Genomic DNA, 19312 nt, shown 5'->3' with positions numbered 1-19312 from the left:
TAATAGAGGCTACCAACCTGTGGTCTTTTTCAATTTAATCCTTCAATTATTTTAAGTTTTTGGGTCAATTGGAAACCGAGTGTTATAGGGCGAGTACCTCATCAGTTCTTTCTCTATCAAGAGTGCCCATAGGGTGATTAAGAAAAGTTCGTGGAATTTGAGGGAGGATGCGTGGAACGTGCTATGGAAATTTTAGGGACCTCAGAGGGTTTAGGTTTTCATTTGGCTGGCTTTCAAGCAACGATTGCTTACTCAAGTGGAGTGGCTAAGGCGTGACATTAGGATTGATGAACATTGTATGAATTGTGGGTATGATTTGGAGGATATACTTTATACCATTAGAGACTATAGTGTAGTGGATGGTGCCTGGTCGTAGATCGTTCTAGTTGAGGAGCATGGATGCTTTTTTTTCCAGGAGCTTGCAGGAGTGACTTGTGTCTAATTTGCAGACTCGTCAAAAAATTTCCTTGGGAGGGGTTTATTGGCCATGTTTTTTTGGCCTAGTTGCATGGCGTATATGGAAGAACAAGAATACCTACATTTTTCAGGGAGTGTCGTGGAGTGTAGAAGAAATTATCAAAGGTTCGTATAGTTGGGCACAACAGTATGTTTCTATTTGCAGGGTAAGTTCCACTGTGAGGCAAGTTGTAAGGGGGAGTCCATTTGGACAGGTAGTTAGATACGAATAAAATCTGATGGTGTTGTTAAGGTGGATTCAGGGTATGCTGTTGTAGGAGGAGTTTTGAGGGATCAACATGGGGAGTGGATTCTTGGTTTTAACCAACGTTTGGAGAAATGTTCAGTCTTCGATGCTAAATTATGGGGAAGTTTAGATGGCTTGACACTGTTGCAAACCAGAAATTGCGATAGAGTGTTGGTGTAGATGAACATCTTGGAGGTTATTGTGGCTATCTAGGAATATACTTCGAAGACTTCAAGCTCGACGTTAATCATGTGAATGCATCAGCTCCTAGAGAATGTGGGGAATTGGATGCTAGAACATGTCCCTAGAGAATAAAACGGAGAAGCCGACAGAATAACCAAAATGGCGTTTGATAGAGAGGAATGATTGCAGTCGTTTGTAGTAAGTCCTTTTGTTTTAATTTAGTTGGTTGTAATCCTTTCGTTTGTTCTTCACCAAAAAAAAATTATTTAAATTAGATTTTAAATGTATTGATTATTATTAATTTAATTCTCATTAAAGTTACAAATTTGTATTTCTATATATGGAGGTTTTGTTAAGCCTAAAGAATAAAAATATGCATTGCTAGAATCATAATATTACGTTTTGTTCTTTAATCAATAAAAGAAAGGTGGATTAAACTTTCTCGCATTTTAACTTTAATTCCTTTCATCTTTTGGTTAGTGTGGCTTATGTTGGAGTTAAGTTCACTTCTTTTTTTCTATTTAAAGCAAATTTGACAGATGTGGCACAGATGAAGTGGGGCGAAGTCAACAATTCGTTATGGGAGCAAAATAAAATTTTAAAAATTTAGGATCAAACGTAAAATAAATTTTTAAGAAGAGTAGTATAAATTAAATATTTTTTTAATTAAAAAGGACTAAAATTGATATGCTGTTGACTCGTTGCCCATTAGGACAACCTTTTTTACTTTTGAATTTTTGTTAAATTTTGGCATTTAAATTTTAATGTTTTAACTCTACGAAATTTAAAATTAGTTTTCCTTTAATTGCACATTTCTTTTTCCAAATATCAATTTAGAATATTAGAATCCGAAAAATATCAAATTTATATATAAATTTTGATTCAATATACGATGTCATGTGAGAAATTTGATTTGCAGAATTTTATATGATAACTTTTTATTTGATCCAAATTTCATAAATCACAAACAATGTTATCGAGTTAGTGCCGTTTTATGTTAATATATATATTGCATGCACAGACAATGATATTAATCTAATATGAAAATCAATCTATATATTCATTTCTTTAAATATGTAGAATTAAATCAAAATCAAAGCTTTTATATACGCATATGATCAACAATTCGAGGTTTTTTTTTTGTTGAAACCAGGGTATCCACCACCGGTAGCAATGACTAATTCCCTCACTGCAAGTGCTCTTCGAATAGGTAAATAGCTGACCATGAAATATGCTCCATTTTCATGAGCGGAAATTAAAACTTCGACCACATAATTAAAGGATAAAGTGAGCAATCATCCCATTATACCTCATAATTATAATTGTACTAAATATATAGTTACATATTAAAGTAAAATTCATGTATGAATTTGATATTTATCCTTTTAAAACTATTATATTTATTTATGATTTTAAGATTCAAATTTTGTCCCTTCACCATTTGCAAATCTGGTGTTTGGCTGTTTAACTCTTAAGATATATTTATAACTTCTATTTTTAAATTATTAAAAAAAAACCCTTAAGTTCGGGCCTTGTATTTTCTCCGTAATTGAGTTATACGTTCATTCAATGATTTATTTTTATTTAAAATTATTGTTTAATTATACTTTTTTTTCATTAAATATATATACCTAAAAACAAATTCAAGATCATCAATTTCTTTTTGGTATTTCCATTTGTAAAAACAGTATATATTATATTGGATAAAATAATCGGTAATTTTAAATTTTTGAGGGAAAAGAGAAAGAGATGTTATCCTAGTGGTGGGGTAAGTTTTTTTATTATATAAATAAATTAACCAATTGGTGTCAAATGAAACACAAACAAAGTGTTGGGAATCTGACTTTTTGTTCTAAAAATAATGACTAAAAGACAGGTTCAAATTTACAATCTGACATCAAGCAAGGACCCAATCACTGCATCATCGACAAAATCCCTCATCGAAAGAGGAACAAAGATATAGATTGTATATAAAGCAAAAATGGATAAACCACTGTCACGACCTTACTTGAACAGGATCTGTTCTATAGGCTCGTACTTCTGTTACCTTTAGCACAAAGGTGACAGGATTCCAAGTTTGGTTGATAAACTGAGACTGTGCGATCAGAGCGTGATTATTGGTCTTGCCTTCCTGTTGATGGTTGGCTTTGGCTGCAGAGGATCGTTCTTATCCAGCTTGGTCTGGCTGAGATGGTCACACAGTTGTCTGACAAACTACATATTTCTTTTTTTTTTCCCCTCAACAGAGCTGCTGCGACGATAGAGTAAGGATAGCTTGCTTACAAATCTTGGAGAGGAGTAAATTAACTGGACTCAAAACTCACCTGAAAAAACATCAGACAGTCAGTTGGAAGAGAGAAATAAGATCCATGAATGAGAAAAAGACATTTTTGAGAGCACAAAGAATGTCACACTATTACAACAGATTCTAACCCTTTTCTTCACAAAACCAAAAAAAATATGCAATGCCGACGTTTCATGTAATCATCCACTCTAATCATTTTCGCAGCTCTTATATTTATGTAGTTATTGTTCAATTTCTGGCTTTTCTGAATTGGGAGTTCTTTGCTACAGATGCTGGGTTGAGAGAGAGGCTTAACAAGATCATGGCTTTGGATTATTTTACAACCACGCCGGAGATAGAGGATCCTGCTGCTGGGACCTATACTTCTTTCCAGGTTCTGGTGCACGCTGTGCCCATTTTCGTGCCTGTTCAGGTGGAAGATTCGGTTGGGCAGTACCAGCAGAAGGAATTAACTTTGCTTCAGCTCAAAAATAAGAGGAGTGCATTTTGTTTCGGATAAATGTTTTATGCACTGTTTTTTATTGCGTTTGGGGTTTAAAAGTATTTTTTCACTACAAAGCAATGAGCAACATTTTGCTTTTGATGTCAAACTGTGGTGGAAAAAATGTTTTTTCACTCAAACAAAACTTAGAATATAAGTGCATGAAATTTATATAAAAAAAACTATTATTTATATTATCCAGGTAAATAAAAAATAGATTAGCTTATATTATATGTATCATTATATTAAATTAAAATTTATATTTCATGTTTAAATGATATACAATTTGTGATACGTACTAACTCAATTGACGACATTATCGATAAGATTACAGCATACTCATAATGTGGGTGTAAATAATTATATAATATATTTATTAAGAATTCACATAAAAAAAATACTACTTTAATTAAAATGGTAAAGTTGGAAGAGTGAATATTTAGTGTTTTGAGTTTTAATTCCATCATAAGCAAGAATTTTTTTAAAAATTTTATATAAAAAGATAAAAATACCCTTAAATTAATATTTATTGCTTTGTTAAAATAAATATAAGTTGATAGTTTAATAATTAAATTGGAACTCGATTATGGGTAACACCAACTCAATCAAAATCTTTATATATAATATAGAAAATTTAGTACAAATTACACCTTCATTGTGTGAAAATTAATAAATAAAAATAAGTAAAAACAAAAGAAAATTGTTATCGGTGTTTGAGTAAAGAAAATAATTAAGTTTCTATAAATACAAAGAAAGTGCAAATTAACCAATGCTTCACTTATTAATGTGGTATCTATGTAATTATTAGACCCCAATTGAATTGGTGTCATAAGTTAATTGGGCACTAATTCAGTCAGGAAAATTACTAAAATATTTTTTTTCATATTTAAAATAAGTTATATTATTTGAGGGTATTTTAATTTTTTTTAGTTTAACAAATGTATTAGTAGGATCTTAAATTTACCACACAATCAAAGTTTTATTTTGATTTTTTGTACATTTTGTTTTTATTATGCACGAGTTATTGTTAATTAGTTTCAAACTAAAAATTTCGTTATTTATTGTGTGCTACTTTTAAACACTCTTCTTTGTTCTAAAAACGTGGTTTCCACAGACATACACGTGTGATAAAATTTCTAATATTGATAATGTTGTTGATTGAGTTGGTGTACAAGTCAACTTGACACTAACTCAAGATTGATGATAATATATTCAAACTATTCCAACTTCAAAAATAGATAGATAGATTCACATATGAGACGATATATTATTTAAACTCAATACACCATTGTTTTATTTAACATTAACTATATATGCATTACAAAATTGAAAATTAGGTGTCGATTGAATCTTAACTTGGTTGGTTGGTATTAATGTTGTTGTCAATGCAGGAGTATATGTGTTCAAGTGTATTCAAACATGTTTATCCTCATATTTAAGGGTTGAGGAAGGGTTATACCTAATTCTAGGCATTCTATAAAAAATGAAAATTAAGTTCACTAAAACGTTAATTTTTGTTAACACCACTAAACTTTTTTTTTTGTTAAATTTAGTTTCACTAAAACGTTAATGTTTGTTACATAGCTATTAAGTTAGTTTTTTTTTTAATTTCAAAATGTCAAACCAACGAATTTGACGGAATAATTTTAAAACGCATTAACAATTAGACTTGAATTTGAAATTTTGAAAAACATAAAGACTAAATTTGATGAAATAAAAGTAAAGAGATTAAATTTCAAATTTACGAAAATTACAAAGCTTATAACATATTTTAACATGAAAATTATAAAAAAAATTATTTAATAAATATGCGGTTATGGTTAGTTAGTTAATTGAGGATTTTGCTCTTATTGTTGCTATAATTTCTCTTGGAAGACTCTCATTTGTGCTTGGAGTTAAAAAAATTTCTTGGAATTGGAATTTGGGTTAGGATTAACTTGATTATTAAGAGTTGGGTATGGTCGAATTGAAGAACTTCCTGAGGAGATCTTTGAGGATTTGTTGTGGGATTTGCCTTGGGAATGAGAGTTCTTTAGTCATATGGATCTAGTAGGTTATAAGATTAAGCTGTGACCGGGGGATAACTAGTACTAGCAAAGAGGTTTTGTTGGTGGGTGCGCTAGCTTCATTAGGGTTCTCCATTGAAGTGATTGAAATTTCTAAAGCTTACGTGATATATGTTCATACTTATCAGTCATCATACCAATTGTTAAAGTTGTGCTGATATTTGTTCCTAATTCCAAAATTAAATTTGTGCTTGGTTGAAATGAATCCATGGCAATAATGTTGATCTTCACCGGAGAGAAAGAGCACAGACGGCTACTTGCACTCTAGCTTCTCCATCTTTGGTGTTATCTGTTTATTTTATTATTTTGATGTTATTGTGTTTTTATGGTTCATGGCTTGTTGTGTTTCTCCGTTCACACCACCATACCAATTGAAAGCTCTTCTTCCCTTTCTCTTCTACGGTTTAATTTTTTTTAATGAAACAATTTAAAATGTCAGGAATCTATAAATCAAAATCCAAACAACTTTCTTCTTTGATCTCTACCAATGACTGTGAAATCAACTTAGATTTAAGGTATGCTCTTTTACTCGTTGATGGGTAGAGATTCTGTTGGAACTAAGAATGTGAAATGAATGAAGTTAGAAGTTTCTTGAGCTTGAAGGCTCGATACTTGTTGAGCAAACAAAACAGAATCGAGCTTGAAAGATAAAAAAAAAGCAAGAAAAGAGAATTTGATGATAAATTTTGATGAATTTTTCATTAACTTGAAAGAAGGCATAATGCCAATACATATACCAGACATAAGTTGGTCAAAATAAGAAAATTGTTACCTAAACATTACCTGCTACCACTAAATATCCTTGAAACTAATGAAACATAACTTGCACACTTAGTAAAACTGATTTATCAGCTCAAACATTGACAAATTACATCAAGTACATTAACAACTTGGTTTGAATCTAACTAAGTTACAAAATGCTAATTAAAGTAACAAAACTAAACAAAAATAGCAGCACCATCTTCAGCTGCAACATTCATGGCTCGGGCTGCTTCTCTGCTTCTTGGCTGTATGCAGGCTAACTTCAACACTCCTTCTTGGCTTGCATGCTGCATACTCCCATTTTGACTCTCAAATGCACGAACCTTGACACATTAAAAGGATTTGTCAAGATATCAGCAAGCTGATCCTCAGAACTGCAATGAATCAATTTCTCCTCTTAAGCTTGTTCTATTTCTCTAACAAAATGAAACTTAATCTTGAAGTGTTTTGTTCTCCCATGGAACATTGGATTCTTTGCCATTGCAATAGCTGATTGATTGTCACGTTTAATCTCTATTGCTTCCCTTTGGTGAAGATTCAAGTCTGTCATGATTTTTCTTAGCCAAATGGCTTGGTTAATAGCACTAGCAGCTGCTACATACTTAGCTTCAGCAGTTGATTGAGCAACTACATTTTGCTTCTTTGAACTCCAACAAAAACTGGCTGAACCAAGGGTAAATAGATACCCTGAGGTGCTCTTCATATCATCCACTAATCCAACATAATCACTATCAGCATAACCAAGTAACTTCATCCTATCAACCTTGGCAAACATCATATCATACCTGAGAACTCTTGTTGCAGCTTGTAAATGTTTCACATTGTAGCAATGCATGAATCTAGATAGCAGACTTATAGAAAACATAATTTCTGGTCTAGTGGCAGTAAAATAGAGCAGACATCCAACCAAACTCCTATAGGTTGATTCACAAACCTTCTCGAAATCATCTTGGCTTGATAACTTCTCTCCAACAGCAACTAATGAGCTTGTTGCCTTGCAGTTCAGCATGGAGAATTTGTTTAGAATCTTCAAGGCAAATACCTTATGACTTAGAAAGATTCCTTGCTGAGTTTGAGACACTTTCATGCCAAGAAAGTAGGACATTTGTCCTAAATCAGACATCTCAAACATTTTCTCAATTTTGCCTTTGAAATAAGCTAGTATTGCATAATTTTCTCTTGTCACTAGCAGGTCATCAACATATATGAGCTGTGATTCATTACCTTCCTTCTTCATATACAAGGTTGGCTCACTGATGCTTCTCTCGAGCCCCAAGCTAGCTAGGTAGCTATCTATTCTTTCGTACCAGGCTCTTGGTGCTTATTTTAAGCCATACAAGGCTTTCTTCAGCTTGTAGACACTATCTTCCTTGCCAGCTACTTTGAAACCTTCAGGTTGTTCAACATATATCTTATCATCAAGAAAACCATTGAGGAAGGCGAATTTTACATCGAGTTGATGAATATTCCAATGATTCTGTGCAGCCAAGGCAACCGACAATCTAATTGTGTCAAGCCTAGCCACTGGTGCAAATGTTTCAAGGTAATCAATGCCATACCTCTGACTGAATCCCTTCACTACCAATCTTGCTTTCAGCTTGTTCGAAGTTCCATCAGCATTATGCTTGGCTTAAAACACCCACTTCACTCTTATAACCTTCCTGTTGGTTGGTCTTACAGCTAGCTCCTAGGTCTGATTCTTGTGAATTATGCTCATTTTATCAAGCATGGTTTGTTTCCATCCTTGTTGAGCTTCAGCCACTTCAAAACAACTTGGTTCAACAGCAGCCACATCAGCTCTCTCATTTATTTCAGCCAATGGTCTGGTTCCTCTAACTGGCACATCATCAAATACTAGGTCACTAGGTCTGGTTCCATTTCAGGATCATTTCAATCAGATTCAGTCTGATTTGTCATAGGTCTTCAGCAACAGTCTCTGGTTCATTTTTATCCCAATTCCAGTCTGACTTCTCATCAAATACTATATCTCTACTCACAAAGACTTTATTGGATGAAGGGTCCGAGATCCTATAGCCTTTCTTGATATTGATATAGCCCATCAGGATGCCAGGTTGAGCCTTTTTGGCCAACTTATCTCTTTTTACTGCTGGGACATGTGTATAGCATATGCATCCAAAGACCCTCAAGTTAGCAACTGATTGTTTGAACCCAAACCAGGCCTCAAATATAGTTTTATGAACCAATGCCTTGGTTGGTAACCTGTTTTGAAGATATACAATAATGTTAACTACCTCAGCAACAAGGTTTTGGGCAAATTTCTCTCAAATAACAGACATCTTGCCATATCCATCAAGCTTCTATTCTTTCTTTCACTAACACCATTCTATTGATGTGTGTAGGTGTTGGTTAGTTGGTGCTTGATGCCTGCTTTATTATAAAATCCCTGAAACATAGCTGAGGTATAGTTTGTCCCATTATCTGACCTCAATGTCTTCAGCTTACAACCTGTTTCTACTGCAGCCTTGAACTTCCAAAATACTGAGGCCACTTCTGATTTGTGCTTTAGGAAGTAAATCAAGCAATATCTCTAGTAGTCATCAATGAAAAGGATAAAATACCTGTTGCCATTCAAAGATTGTGTCTTCATAGGGCCACACACATTAGTGTGGACTAGTTGTAACTTTTTAGATGCTCTCCTGGCCTTATTCATAGGAAATGATAGTCTAGCTTGCTTTCCTAGCTGACACACTTCATACACCTTTTCTTTCTTAACTGATTTGGAGAAGTTTTCAACCAAGTCTTATTTGGTTAGCTGAGTCAGTGACTTGTAGTTAACATGGCTTAGCCTCTTATGCCACAGCTTGGATTCATTCAAAACAACTATATAGGTACTGTCTAAACTCTTGTTCCAGTCCACAACAAAACTTCTACCAGCCATGGTCACTAACATGAGTTTCGATCCACATTAATCACTGATCAGGTATTCTTTGCCTTTGAACACTATTGAATAGCCCTTTTCTAGCAATTGAACTATACTAAGTAGATTTCTGTCAATTTCAGGCATAAACAAGACATTTGAAACAAGTTTGATACCTGTAGGAGTGTTAATTAGCACATCTTCCTATTTTGATGAAGTGTCCATTACCAATTTTCACCCTTGTGTTGAAGGTTCTATCTAAGTTCTTAAAAATAGCAGCATCAAGAGTCATGTGGTTTGTGCAACCACTGTCTATTAGCCATCCTTTTGTGGCTTTTCTTCTGGCAACTGAGCATGAAACAACAAAGACTTGCTCTTTTTGGTCACTGCCTTCTTCTGCCACTTGAGCTTCAGCTCTTGGCTGTTGAGGTTGGTTTTATCTCAACTTGCCTTTGTTTCTGCAAACTTTTTCAGCATGATCCATCTTTTTGCAAACTTTGCACTGCAGATCAAGCCTGAACCAACAATTTTCTCCCTGATGACTAAGCCTTTTACAATGTGGGTAAGATAGATATCTTCTTCTTGCTCCATCTCTCCTAGGCTTGTCTTGCCAGGTCTTCTTCCCTTTGTAGCCAGATATGCTCGAGACAGGTCTGGTTTTAGCTTAGAATGCACATTCTTGATGCTCTTCTTGTCTGCTGGCTCTTCTTTGCTCTTGAGCATAAAGCGCATTGATCAGCTCAGTCAAGGAGATGCTAGTCAAATCTCTCGAGTTTTCAAGGGATGAGATCTTGGCCTCATATCTTTCAAGCAAGGTTGAGATAACCTTCTCTACAATTCTTACTTCACTAAACTGGTCCCCAAGCAATCTGATGTTGTTCACAACAACCATGATTCTGTCTGAATATTGCTTCACTGTTTCTTCTTCCTTCATCTTCAAATTTTTAAAGTCCCTTCTCAAATTCAATAGTTGTTGCTGTCTCGTTCTTTCAATCCCTTGAAACTCCTCATTCAGCCTGTTCCAGGCCTACTTTGGTGACTCACAAGCCATGATCCTTGTGAAAATCACATCAGACACATTGTTTTAGATGCAAGACATGGCCTTGTGTCTCTTGATTCTTTCATCTATGTGCAGCCTGATCTGAGCCATTGTGGGATTGGCTCTTAGAGGTGCTGGTTCAATATCCGAGTTAACCACTTCCCACAAGTCAAATGCCTACAGGTAGGTTTTCATCTTTACTACCCAAATGTGATAGCATTCTCCATTGAAGACTAGTGGTGCAGCTGGAGAGAAACCTGAAGAAGACATAGTTTTGAATAATGAAAAATGGCAGGTCCACTAAGAAGATGAGCTATAAATACCAATTATTGGAACTAAGAATGTGAAATGAATGAAGTTAGCAGTTTCTTGAGCTTGAAGGCTCGATACTTGCTGAACAAGCAAAATAGAATCGGGCTTGAAAGATAAAAGAAAGCAAGAAAAGAGAATTTAATGATGAATTTTGATGAATTTTTCATTAACTTGAAAGATGGCATAATGCCAATACATATACCAGACATAAGTTGGTCAAAATAAACAAATTGTTACTTAAACATTACCTACTACCACTAAGTAACCTTGAAACTAATGAAACATAACTTGCACACTTAGTAAAGCTGATTTATCAGCTCAAACATTGACATATTACATCAAGTACATTAACAACTTGGTTTGAATGTAACTAAGTTACAAAATGTTAATTAAAGTAACAAAACAAAACAAAAACAGCAGCACCATCTTCAACTGCAACATTCATGGCTCGGGCTGCTTCTGTACTTCTTGGCTGCATGTATGCCAACTTCAACAGATCCATTATATTGATCATCGAATCATCGTTTGAAGCTCGCTAGCTGGACTTTTAAAAAAAATTACCAACCTAGTAACTTAAATAAAAGCTTTCAAATAGTTCAATGATTTAAATGAAAACTTTCAAACAATTCAATAATCATTTTATCTTGTTAAAGTTGAGTAATTAAAACGTAAATTTACTAACTGTTTAATGACCTTAAGTGTAATTTATGTTTTATGTTTCTATGTTAGGCTTTAGTGTTCCCCCTCATTTTCGTGACAAATTGATGAATCCCTTTTTCGAAGATTCATGAGATTTTTGAGTAAAGGGCTTTATACACAGTAATAGGATTGACCCCCGTTAATAGTTGAAGCTAATAAGAGATATTGTTGCCTCTTGTGTTTTTTCTCTTTGTTAGAAGGGAGATTTGCCTTGTTGGTCATGTTGGAGTTGTACTTAAACATGATCCTATGTTTGATTGATTTTTATAAGTTTAAATATGCTCAAGTTGTTTGTACTCTTTCAAAATTTAAAATCTAATATTTATACTTTAATATATGTGGACATACAAGAGGCAACATAAATGTCTCAACTTAAGTGAGATTTGAACCTCTGACCTATGGAATCCCACCAAAGGTAAGACGCTCACGTCGTTTATTGATAGGTGATTGTACATCTATTTATGGTCAAGGTGTCTCCTCTGTGAACCACACAAGGCTCTTTTTTTGGGGGGGGGGAGAGGGAGGAAAAAATGCTTCCCTGAAGGGCAATACCTTCCATTGTTGAGGGATCGGGTTAATGTCCTCAAGAATGACACTGCAAAGAGTTCTCTCGGAGGAGTCAATCTGCCTTCAACATAACCATTCTTAAAAAAAAAAAAGTTTTGTGGTGAAAATTTTTTATTTAAACATTTTAAAATAAAAGGGTTTTTAATTTAATTGATTTTAGGAAATATATATATATAAATAGTCACTTATGAGTGATCTAAATTATGCTTTTGTCATTTAATTTTAGCTTGTCACGTCATCAAAATGAACATGTAGTACCAAACCAACTATTAGATAATAGGAATAGTCATCAAAAGATTTCATATAGTAATATGCTAATATTTGCAATAGTTAGATAATGAAATTTTGGTTTTATAGTATCTAATCGTATAAAAAATACTTTATAATACTTAGAAAATAATTTTTAACTTTTCAAGGTTCAAACTATGTACTGTACTTAAAAAAATTGGAGATAAAAAATTTAAAAATAAAAAAAAATAAATTATAAATAAAAAGGTTAAGGTCCCACAATTGTCGTTTTATCCGTGGAAGATCGAGAACATTTGATTCAACATGAAAATTACCCTAACGACCTGACGAATATTCTCATTATCTAACGATTGGTCTGATACCATGTATTCATTATGATTTTAGGCGTTAAATTTCTAAAATGAGGAAGTAATAAGGGACATTTTTTATTTTATAATGTATTAGATTATTTATACTTTTTATGAATTTTTTTACTTTTATAAGTTTATATAAATTGTTAAATATTTTTAATATGTTTTATTATTTTTATAATTTATTTGAAAAATCTATAAGTTTTTATAAATTTAATATTTTATTTATTTATAAGTTTATATAAAATTTTAATATTTTTATAAAATTTTATATTTTTTACTATTTTATTAGAAAAATAAAAGATTAAATTAGAGATTGTCATGTATCACCTTATTGACCCATAAGTTGATTTTAACAATTAAAGTGATTAAAGACGAAAATTATTAATAAAAAAGTTCCATTGAATTTTTTTTATTAACAATAAGGGTTCAATTACGTGGGAATTAAGTTTTTTATTTTATTTTTTCCAATACCTATTAAGGCTATAAAATTTATGCATGTTAAACGAGTGGTGAGATATTGTAGCATGGCATTCAGTTCAAAGCATGGTTTGACTATGGAATTAAAACTGAACCATCAATTGTTAAGCCTTTTGCTTAAATGAAAAGAAGGAAAATAGACCCTTTCAAGAATAAACTAAATTTGATTTCTTTGATCATTATTCTCCTCGTTGGTCTCATAAACATGCACCCCACGTTCATCCATGTCTCAAATATGGAAAATCCAACCCAACTTTACATTCCCCTCCATCTCACTAATATCCCCATTTTCACCATTTATCTCTCTCGACCTCATTTGGAAGAGGGGATTCTTTTTCATATATCTCCTGCAACAAACATAAACAACGTTAAACATGGTTGGTACACTTGGGTTGTTTAATTTCCGTGGTAAGAATGAGAAGAGACGTAGCAAAAGTATGAGCGTCGGGAATGGTAGTGTATTAGAAGGGTCAGGCGGTCAGCAGCTGGGAATGAAGAGGCTGCAGATGGACCTCAGGGATCGGATCATCCGAGTGATCTACCTGAATCGGATCAAAACGAGAAGCTGAGGCAGGTCATGGATGATTTGGCTGCTACTTTCCAAGCCAGAGAAAAGCAGCTATTAACTGGCAAGATTTCATACATGCTTCTTCTTCTTCAAATTGCCTGCAATGTATTTTGTATTGTAGATTCCTTGTTATGAAGATTTATGCCATGATTTTGATTCAGATATGGAGCAGATGAAGGAAAAGTTTGCTAAATTACTGTTAGGAGAGGATATGTCAGGTGGAGGAAAGGGGGTTTCATCAGCTTTAGCACTGTCAAATGCCATTACAAACCTTGCAGGTATTGGTCATTAACAATGTCTTTTTTAGTGTAATCGATAGAAAATTTCTCACTAATGTTCATCATTTTCTTGTGCAATTCCCCTATTGGGTTTCAGCTTCTGTGTTTGGTGAACAATCACGCTTAGAGCCTATGACAGCTGAAAGGAAATCAAGGTGGAGAAAAGAAATAGATTGGCTCGTCTGTGAGTGATTGCATTGTTGAATTTGTTCCTTCTCAACAAAAAGCCAAGGATGGATCAAACATGGAGGTACCTTTCTCTCACTATGCCTATATCTATATCCATATACATATGCATTACTTTTATTTCTTTGATTTTTAGATAATGGTGACAAAGCAACGATTTGATCTTCTAATGAACATTCCAGCCCTCCGAACTCTTGATACAATGCTTCTTGTAAGGATTATTTACGGATATAAATTGAGCAGTAAACTAGTAGTACCTCATTTAATGATTAATTTGGTTTTAAAATGAACAGGATTGTCTGGATTCATTCAAAGACCAAGACGAGTTCTATTATTTGTCAAAGGATGCGACAGATGAAGAGAAAGGGAACAGCAAAAGAAAAGATGACAAATGGTGGCTGCCTACTGTTAAAGTTCCGGAACAAGGTTTGTCAGATGCAGCAAAAAAGAACCTGCAGAGCCAAAGGGAAGCCATGACTCAAGTGCTTAAAGCAGCAATGTCTATCAATGCTCAAGTTCTGACAGAGATGGAGATCCCTGAAAACTACCTTGACTCCCTCCCAAAGGTAAACAAAAGAAGATGATGAACATAGCATAATTTCCATGAATCCACTGTCATAAAATAATCCTTCCATTTATTTTTGGTTGGTGGTGTTTAGAATGGGAGAGCTAGTCTTGGTGATTCAACCTATAGGAGTATCACAGTAGAATTCTTTGACCCTAATCAGTTTCTAGCAACTACGGATTTATCAAGCGAGCACAAGATATTAGACCTGAAGAATAGAATTGAGGCATCTATTGTGATATGGAAGAGGAAGATGCACCAAAAGGATGGGAAATCAGCTTGGAGCTCTGCTGTTAGCTATGAAAAGAGAGAACTGTTTGAGGAGAGAGCTGAGACCATCTTACGCATTTTGAAACATCAGTACCCTGGCATTCCTCAATCTTCACTTGACATCAGCAAAATCCAATACAACCGGGTAACCATACCTCTTCTGCTCATACATATCATTTATGCATTGGACCTTGTTAAAAGGACTTGTTGTTGGTATCACAGGATGTAGGACAAGCTCTCTTGGAGAGCTATTCAAGAATACTGGAAAGCTTGGCCTTTACAGTGTTGTCCAGGATAGGAGATGTGCTCTATGCTGATTCTGTTGCTCGAAACCCGAGTCAAGCAACATCCAAGAGCCCGGCAAATCCGAGTTCAGGAAATGACAATGAAAAATCGAATTTGATGACCCTCTCAGACTTACTTACTTGGAGTGGAGATCTACTCGACAATGACTTTGAGGACAGCAAAGATTGCAAAGATGACTTATCCAAAGATATGGATGAAAAGAACCTAAACGTAGCGACTAGCAAGGTTTCATATCTTGAATCCTTGGGTGGAGTAAGAAGCCCGAAAGAACGCCATTAATGGAAGCAGTTGGAGAGATAGACAACTATACGTATGTATGTATGTATGTATCATATTTCAACTTAGATATGGGATTACTCTTGTTGACTTGTAGGCTGCTAGCTACATTCAGTATTTTTACATGGCTTATTTTCTGTAAATAGGGAAGGAAACTAATACTATGGAGCTTAAAGCTTTCCATGTATGCTGTCATTAAAATACCAAGAAAAGATATTGTAGTTTGGTAGCCATTTAATATGATTTTATTTTTAGAAATTCATGTTTCTTCAATAGTTGTTTACTCCCATTGATTGTGATATTCCTATAGGTTTTCAGGCAGCTTTCTTACGAGGAACAGTGGACACTGGCAAAGAACACTATAAATTGAATCAGAGAATTTAAAACTGAAAGACACCAGCTAAGCATGAACCAAATGGCTTTGATTGATACCAAAAAGGTCACATTAACTAATAGAGTCAAGCCTCTGATTATTATCACTGAGTTCGACTCTCAATGAACGCAACGGATGATTTCAATATCACAAATTCGTTGCAAATTTAATCATTGCCTCTAATACTTGTGGGGGTAAGAAGGTTATGTGTTTCGCTCCTATATAACATCAATCAGCAACCAACTCAATTTGAGAGAAAAATTTTAAATTGACAAGTTTTATTTTATTATCGTAACTTAATATAAATTTTTTTTAATCAAATTAAATGAAATAAAATTCGAGTTTAATTGAATCGAGTTAAATTAAAGAATTAAATATATCAACTTAAATTTTGTTACAGTATAACTAATTCTATGTTAGAGCACATAATGAAATCATATATATTTAAAATTTTTTCAAAGCAAAATAATAAAAAAGAATAAAATACTTTAATATTAGTATGATAAACTTGAATCATTAACTTATTTAGGTCCTCAAAATTATTATTTTAGAATATTTTTAAAATTGACCAATTTACTCAGAGATCAAAAAGGTATTTACACCAATTTGTTATTTGGATTATTCGAATTGTAAAATTCAATTCGATTCGAACTCAGAACTCAAATTACTTATTCAAGTTAACTCGAATCACTCAATTCGATTAACTCGAAATTAAAATTTTTTTTAATATTTTCAAATTGAATCAAGTTTTTACTGAGATGATGGATACCAATTACCAACTCAAATGTAATATAATTAATATATCATTTTTTAAATGATAACAAATATTATTATGATATTACTTTTTTTTTATCTTTTTGTATTTAAAAATCCAACACATGTATTATAATTTTTACATATTTTATTAAATATTTTGTAAATTTATGGAATGTAAAATTGTGATTAATTAATTGGACGGTTCTCACTCTCAACTAGTAATATATCCAACGGTCCCAACTAGACTTGCCCATGGGCCGGGCCGGGCCAGGCCCACAAAAAATTTTCAGCCTGTTTACTAGGCCCGGCCTGGCCCGGCCCGAAATATGGGCCTGAGATTTTGCCCAGGCCCGGCCTAAAGAAAAAATATGGGGCCCGACCCGGCCCGGCCCGGCCCGTTTTTAATTAAAATTAAAATTAAAATTAGTTTTTTTAATAAAATTAAAACTAATTGTTATTAAAATTAATTGTTAGTAAAATTATCAAATTATTAGTTGTTAATTGTATTAATTGTTGTAATAAAATCTAACATTTGATTAGTAAATTTATCAAATTATTAATTGTATTAATTGTTGTAACAAAATCTAACATTTGATTAGTAAAACAAACTTGATGTTTTATTATTATTATTTTGTAACACTAGTCAAGGAAATGAAAGTAAATAAACTTAAAATAAAAAACTATTATATTTTAAAAATAAAAAATATATATTTAATATTTTTCGGGCCGGGCTGGGCCCGGGCCAAAAAAATATTGCCCGAGGCCCAGCCTATTTTTTAAACGAGCCTAAAATTTTGCCCAAGCCCATATTTCGGACCTATATTTTTACCCAAACCCTCCCATATTTCAGACGAGCCGTCGGGCCGGGTCGGGCCGCCCGGCCCATAGACAGGTGTAGTCCCAACTCCCAACCCCAAAACGCCCAATCCATAGCATAATAGAAATAAAATAGAAAATCCTCCATTCCTTTACCCTCCCTTCTTCAACTCCCAACGCCAAAGACATTAACCCAAAATGTCAATGACCTCCTCTCTGCAATCTCTGAAATTGTCATCACCATTTCTCCACGGCGGCTCAACCTCCCTTTATCGTCTCTCAAAGCCCAATTCTTCCCTGTCTTGCCAGCCACTGAAATCCCCGGCTTTTCTCCCTCCAATCAGGGCAATGAAATCCATGCAAGGCAAGGTCGTTTGTGCTACAAATGATAAGACTGTGTCGGTGGAGGTGGTGCGCTTAGCCCCGCATCCTAAGTACAAGAGGCGTGTGAGGAAGAAGAAGAAGTTCCAGGCTCATGACCCTGATAACCAGTTCCAAGTCGGTGACATTGTGCAGCTGGAAAAGAGCAGGCCTATTAGCAAGACCAAGACTTTCATTGCTGTGCCCATGCCAAGCAAGAATGGGAAGCCCGGGAATGAAGAGACAGGGGAGCTTGGGATCCCATTGGAGTCAAACCAGCCTTGAGAGGAGCCGGCTTAGTGTTAAACTCCTTGGGATGTGGCCCTTTTGGTGCGGTAAATTTGTAATCTTTTGCAATTGTGCTTGTGTCAATGTAACAATTGTTGTTTCCAATTGATATGGATTGTTTATTGGGTTTGTGATGATATTGGTGCTTCAACTTTGATGGGCTTCTTTGTTAGTTAGTAAATAAGTTTTTTTTTAGTGATCAAGCAAGGTTGGGAGGCTTTTTGAGTCTGGACGCAGAGGAACTTGATTTAGGCAAGAAAATTCAGAGTACTATTGGATTGGGTTATGAACATTTCTAATTCACAATCTTTAATATCTAAATTCATATTTTCAAATTCAAGTTCCCAAAGATTTTACTTCAAGGATTGTAATGAATAATGATAGAGAAGTTAAGAAGGCTATTGTAATAAACCATCTTCACATTGTTTCGTCTTAATGTACAAGATTCCACAGGTTACATGGTTAGTTTAACGGATGGGGAGCTTTTTGTTAGGATTTGTAAGCAAACAACCTCCTTCGGCATCATTGCTCTTCTCGTGCCTAAAAGTGATCACTAACGCCCTCGACTCGAGCCCGTCAGGAAGATTGGAGAAACCTGAAGTTAACATCGCAATGCTGCTTGGGTTGCATCCTTTGAGCACTGACTGCATTCAAGTTATGTACACAGGAGCAAATACCACCATGGATTCGAAAGCATTAGTGCAACTGTCTTGGAGCACCCCCAATGCTATTCTCTTCAGATGCAATTTTTACGTTGCCATCCAATGCCTGGTATCAAAGGCTAGACACGACCACGGTCCGATTCATGGTGTGGACAGTTCTTTTCTTGGAGCATCCAATTACCATACAATGGCCATTGGATGATGCAACCTAAGGGACGTTTTCTGCATTTTACCAAGGATGCATCAATGTTTTCACTGTTTTCTTAAACTTTGTCGATGGAAATATTGAACAATCGCCCATTGTTCAGCACTCAATGCTCACACCAATGGCGCTCAACAACATCGAGATACGTTTAAAGATTGAATTTTTAGGCGATAATAACAAATATTATTAATTTTTTTAAAAAAAGTACATTCATTTGGGTGGAAAGTCTGAATTTTTTATACTAAATTTTGTAAACACTAAATTTATATTAAAAAAATTAATTGATAAATTAGTTAAAAATAATTACAAAAATTAATTATATTGTATTA

General features: G+C 34.1%; 1 protein-coding gene, 1 non-coding gene and 1 pseudogene across 2 annotated transcripts; all 3 read left to right on the top strand.

Moving 5' to 3' along the window:
* The first annotated feature begins 2884 nt into the window (after window positions 1-2884).
* On the top strand, window positions 2885-3102 carry LOC121222953 (small nucleolar RNA U3). The gene has a single exon (XR_005920323.1). It is a non-coding gene; the product is annotated as a small nucleolar RNA U3 (small nucleolar RNA).
* A 10346-nt stretch (window positions 3103-13448) lies between these two features.
* On the top strand, window positions 13449-15732 carry LOC107915247 (rop guanine nucleotide exchange factor 12-like; annotated as a pseudogene).
* Window positions 15733-17599: 1867 nt separating this feature from the next.
* On the top strand, window positions 17600-18253 carry LOC107914837 (30S ribosomal protein S17, chloroplastic). Its single transcript, XM_016843882.2, has one exon. It carries the CDS (start codon window positions 17667-17669, stop codon window positions 18111-18113), a length of 447 nt encoding a protein of 148 aa, XP_016699371.1. The 5' UTR covers window positions 17600-17666; the 3' UTR covers window positions 18114-18253.
* Window positions 18254-19312: the final 1059 nt, after the last annotated feature.

Source organism: Gossypium hirsutum, chromosome D10, assembly GCF_007990345.1.
Source record: "Gossypium hirsutum isolate 1008001.06 chromosome D10, Gossypium_hirsutum_v2.1, whole genome shotgun sequence".
In the NCBI taxonomy this organism is placed as follows: domain Eukaryota; kingdom Viridiplantae; phylum Streptophyta; class Magnoliopsida; order Malvales; family Malvaceae; genus Gossypium; species Gossypium hirsutum.
Note: the sequence above shows the minus strand (reverse complement) of the source record. Positions and strands in the feature narration are given on the sequence as shown.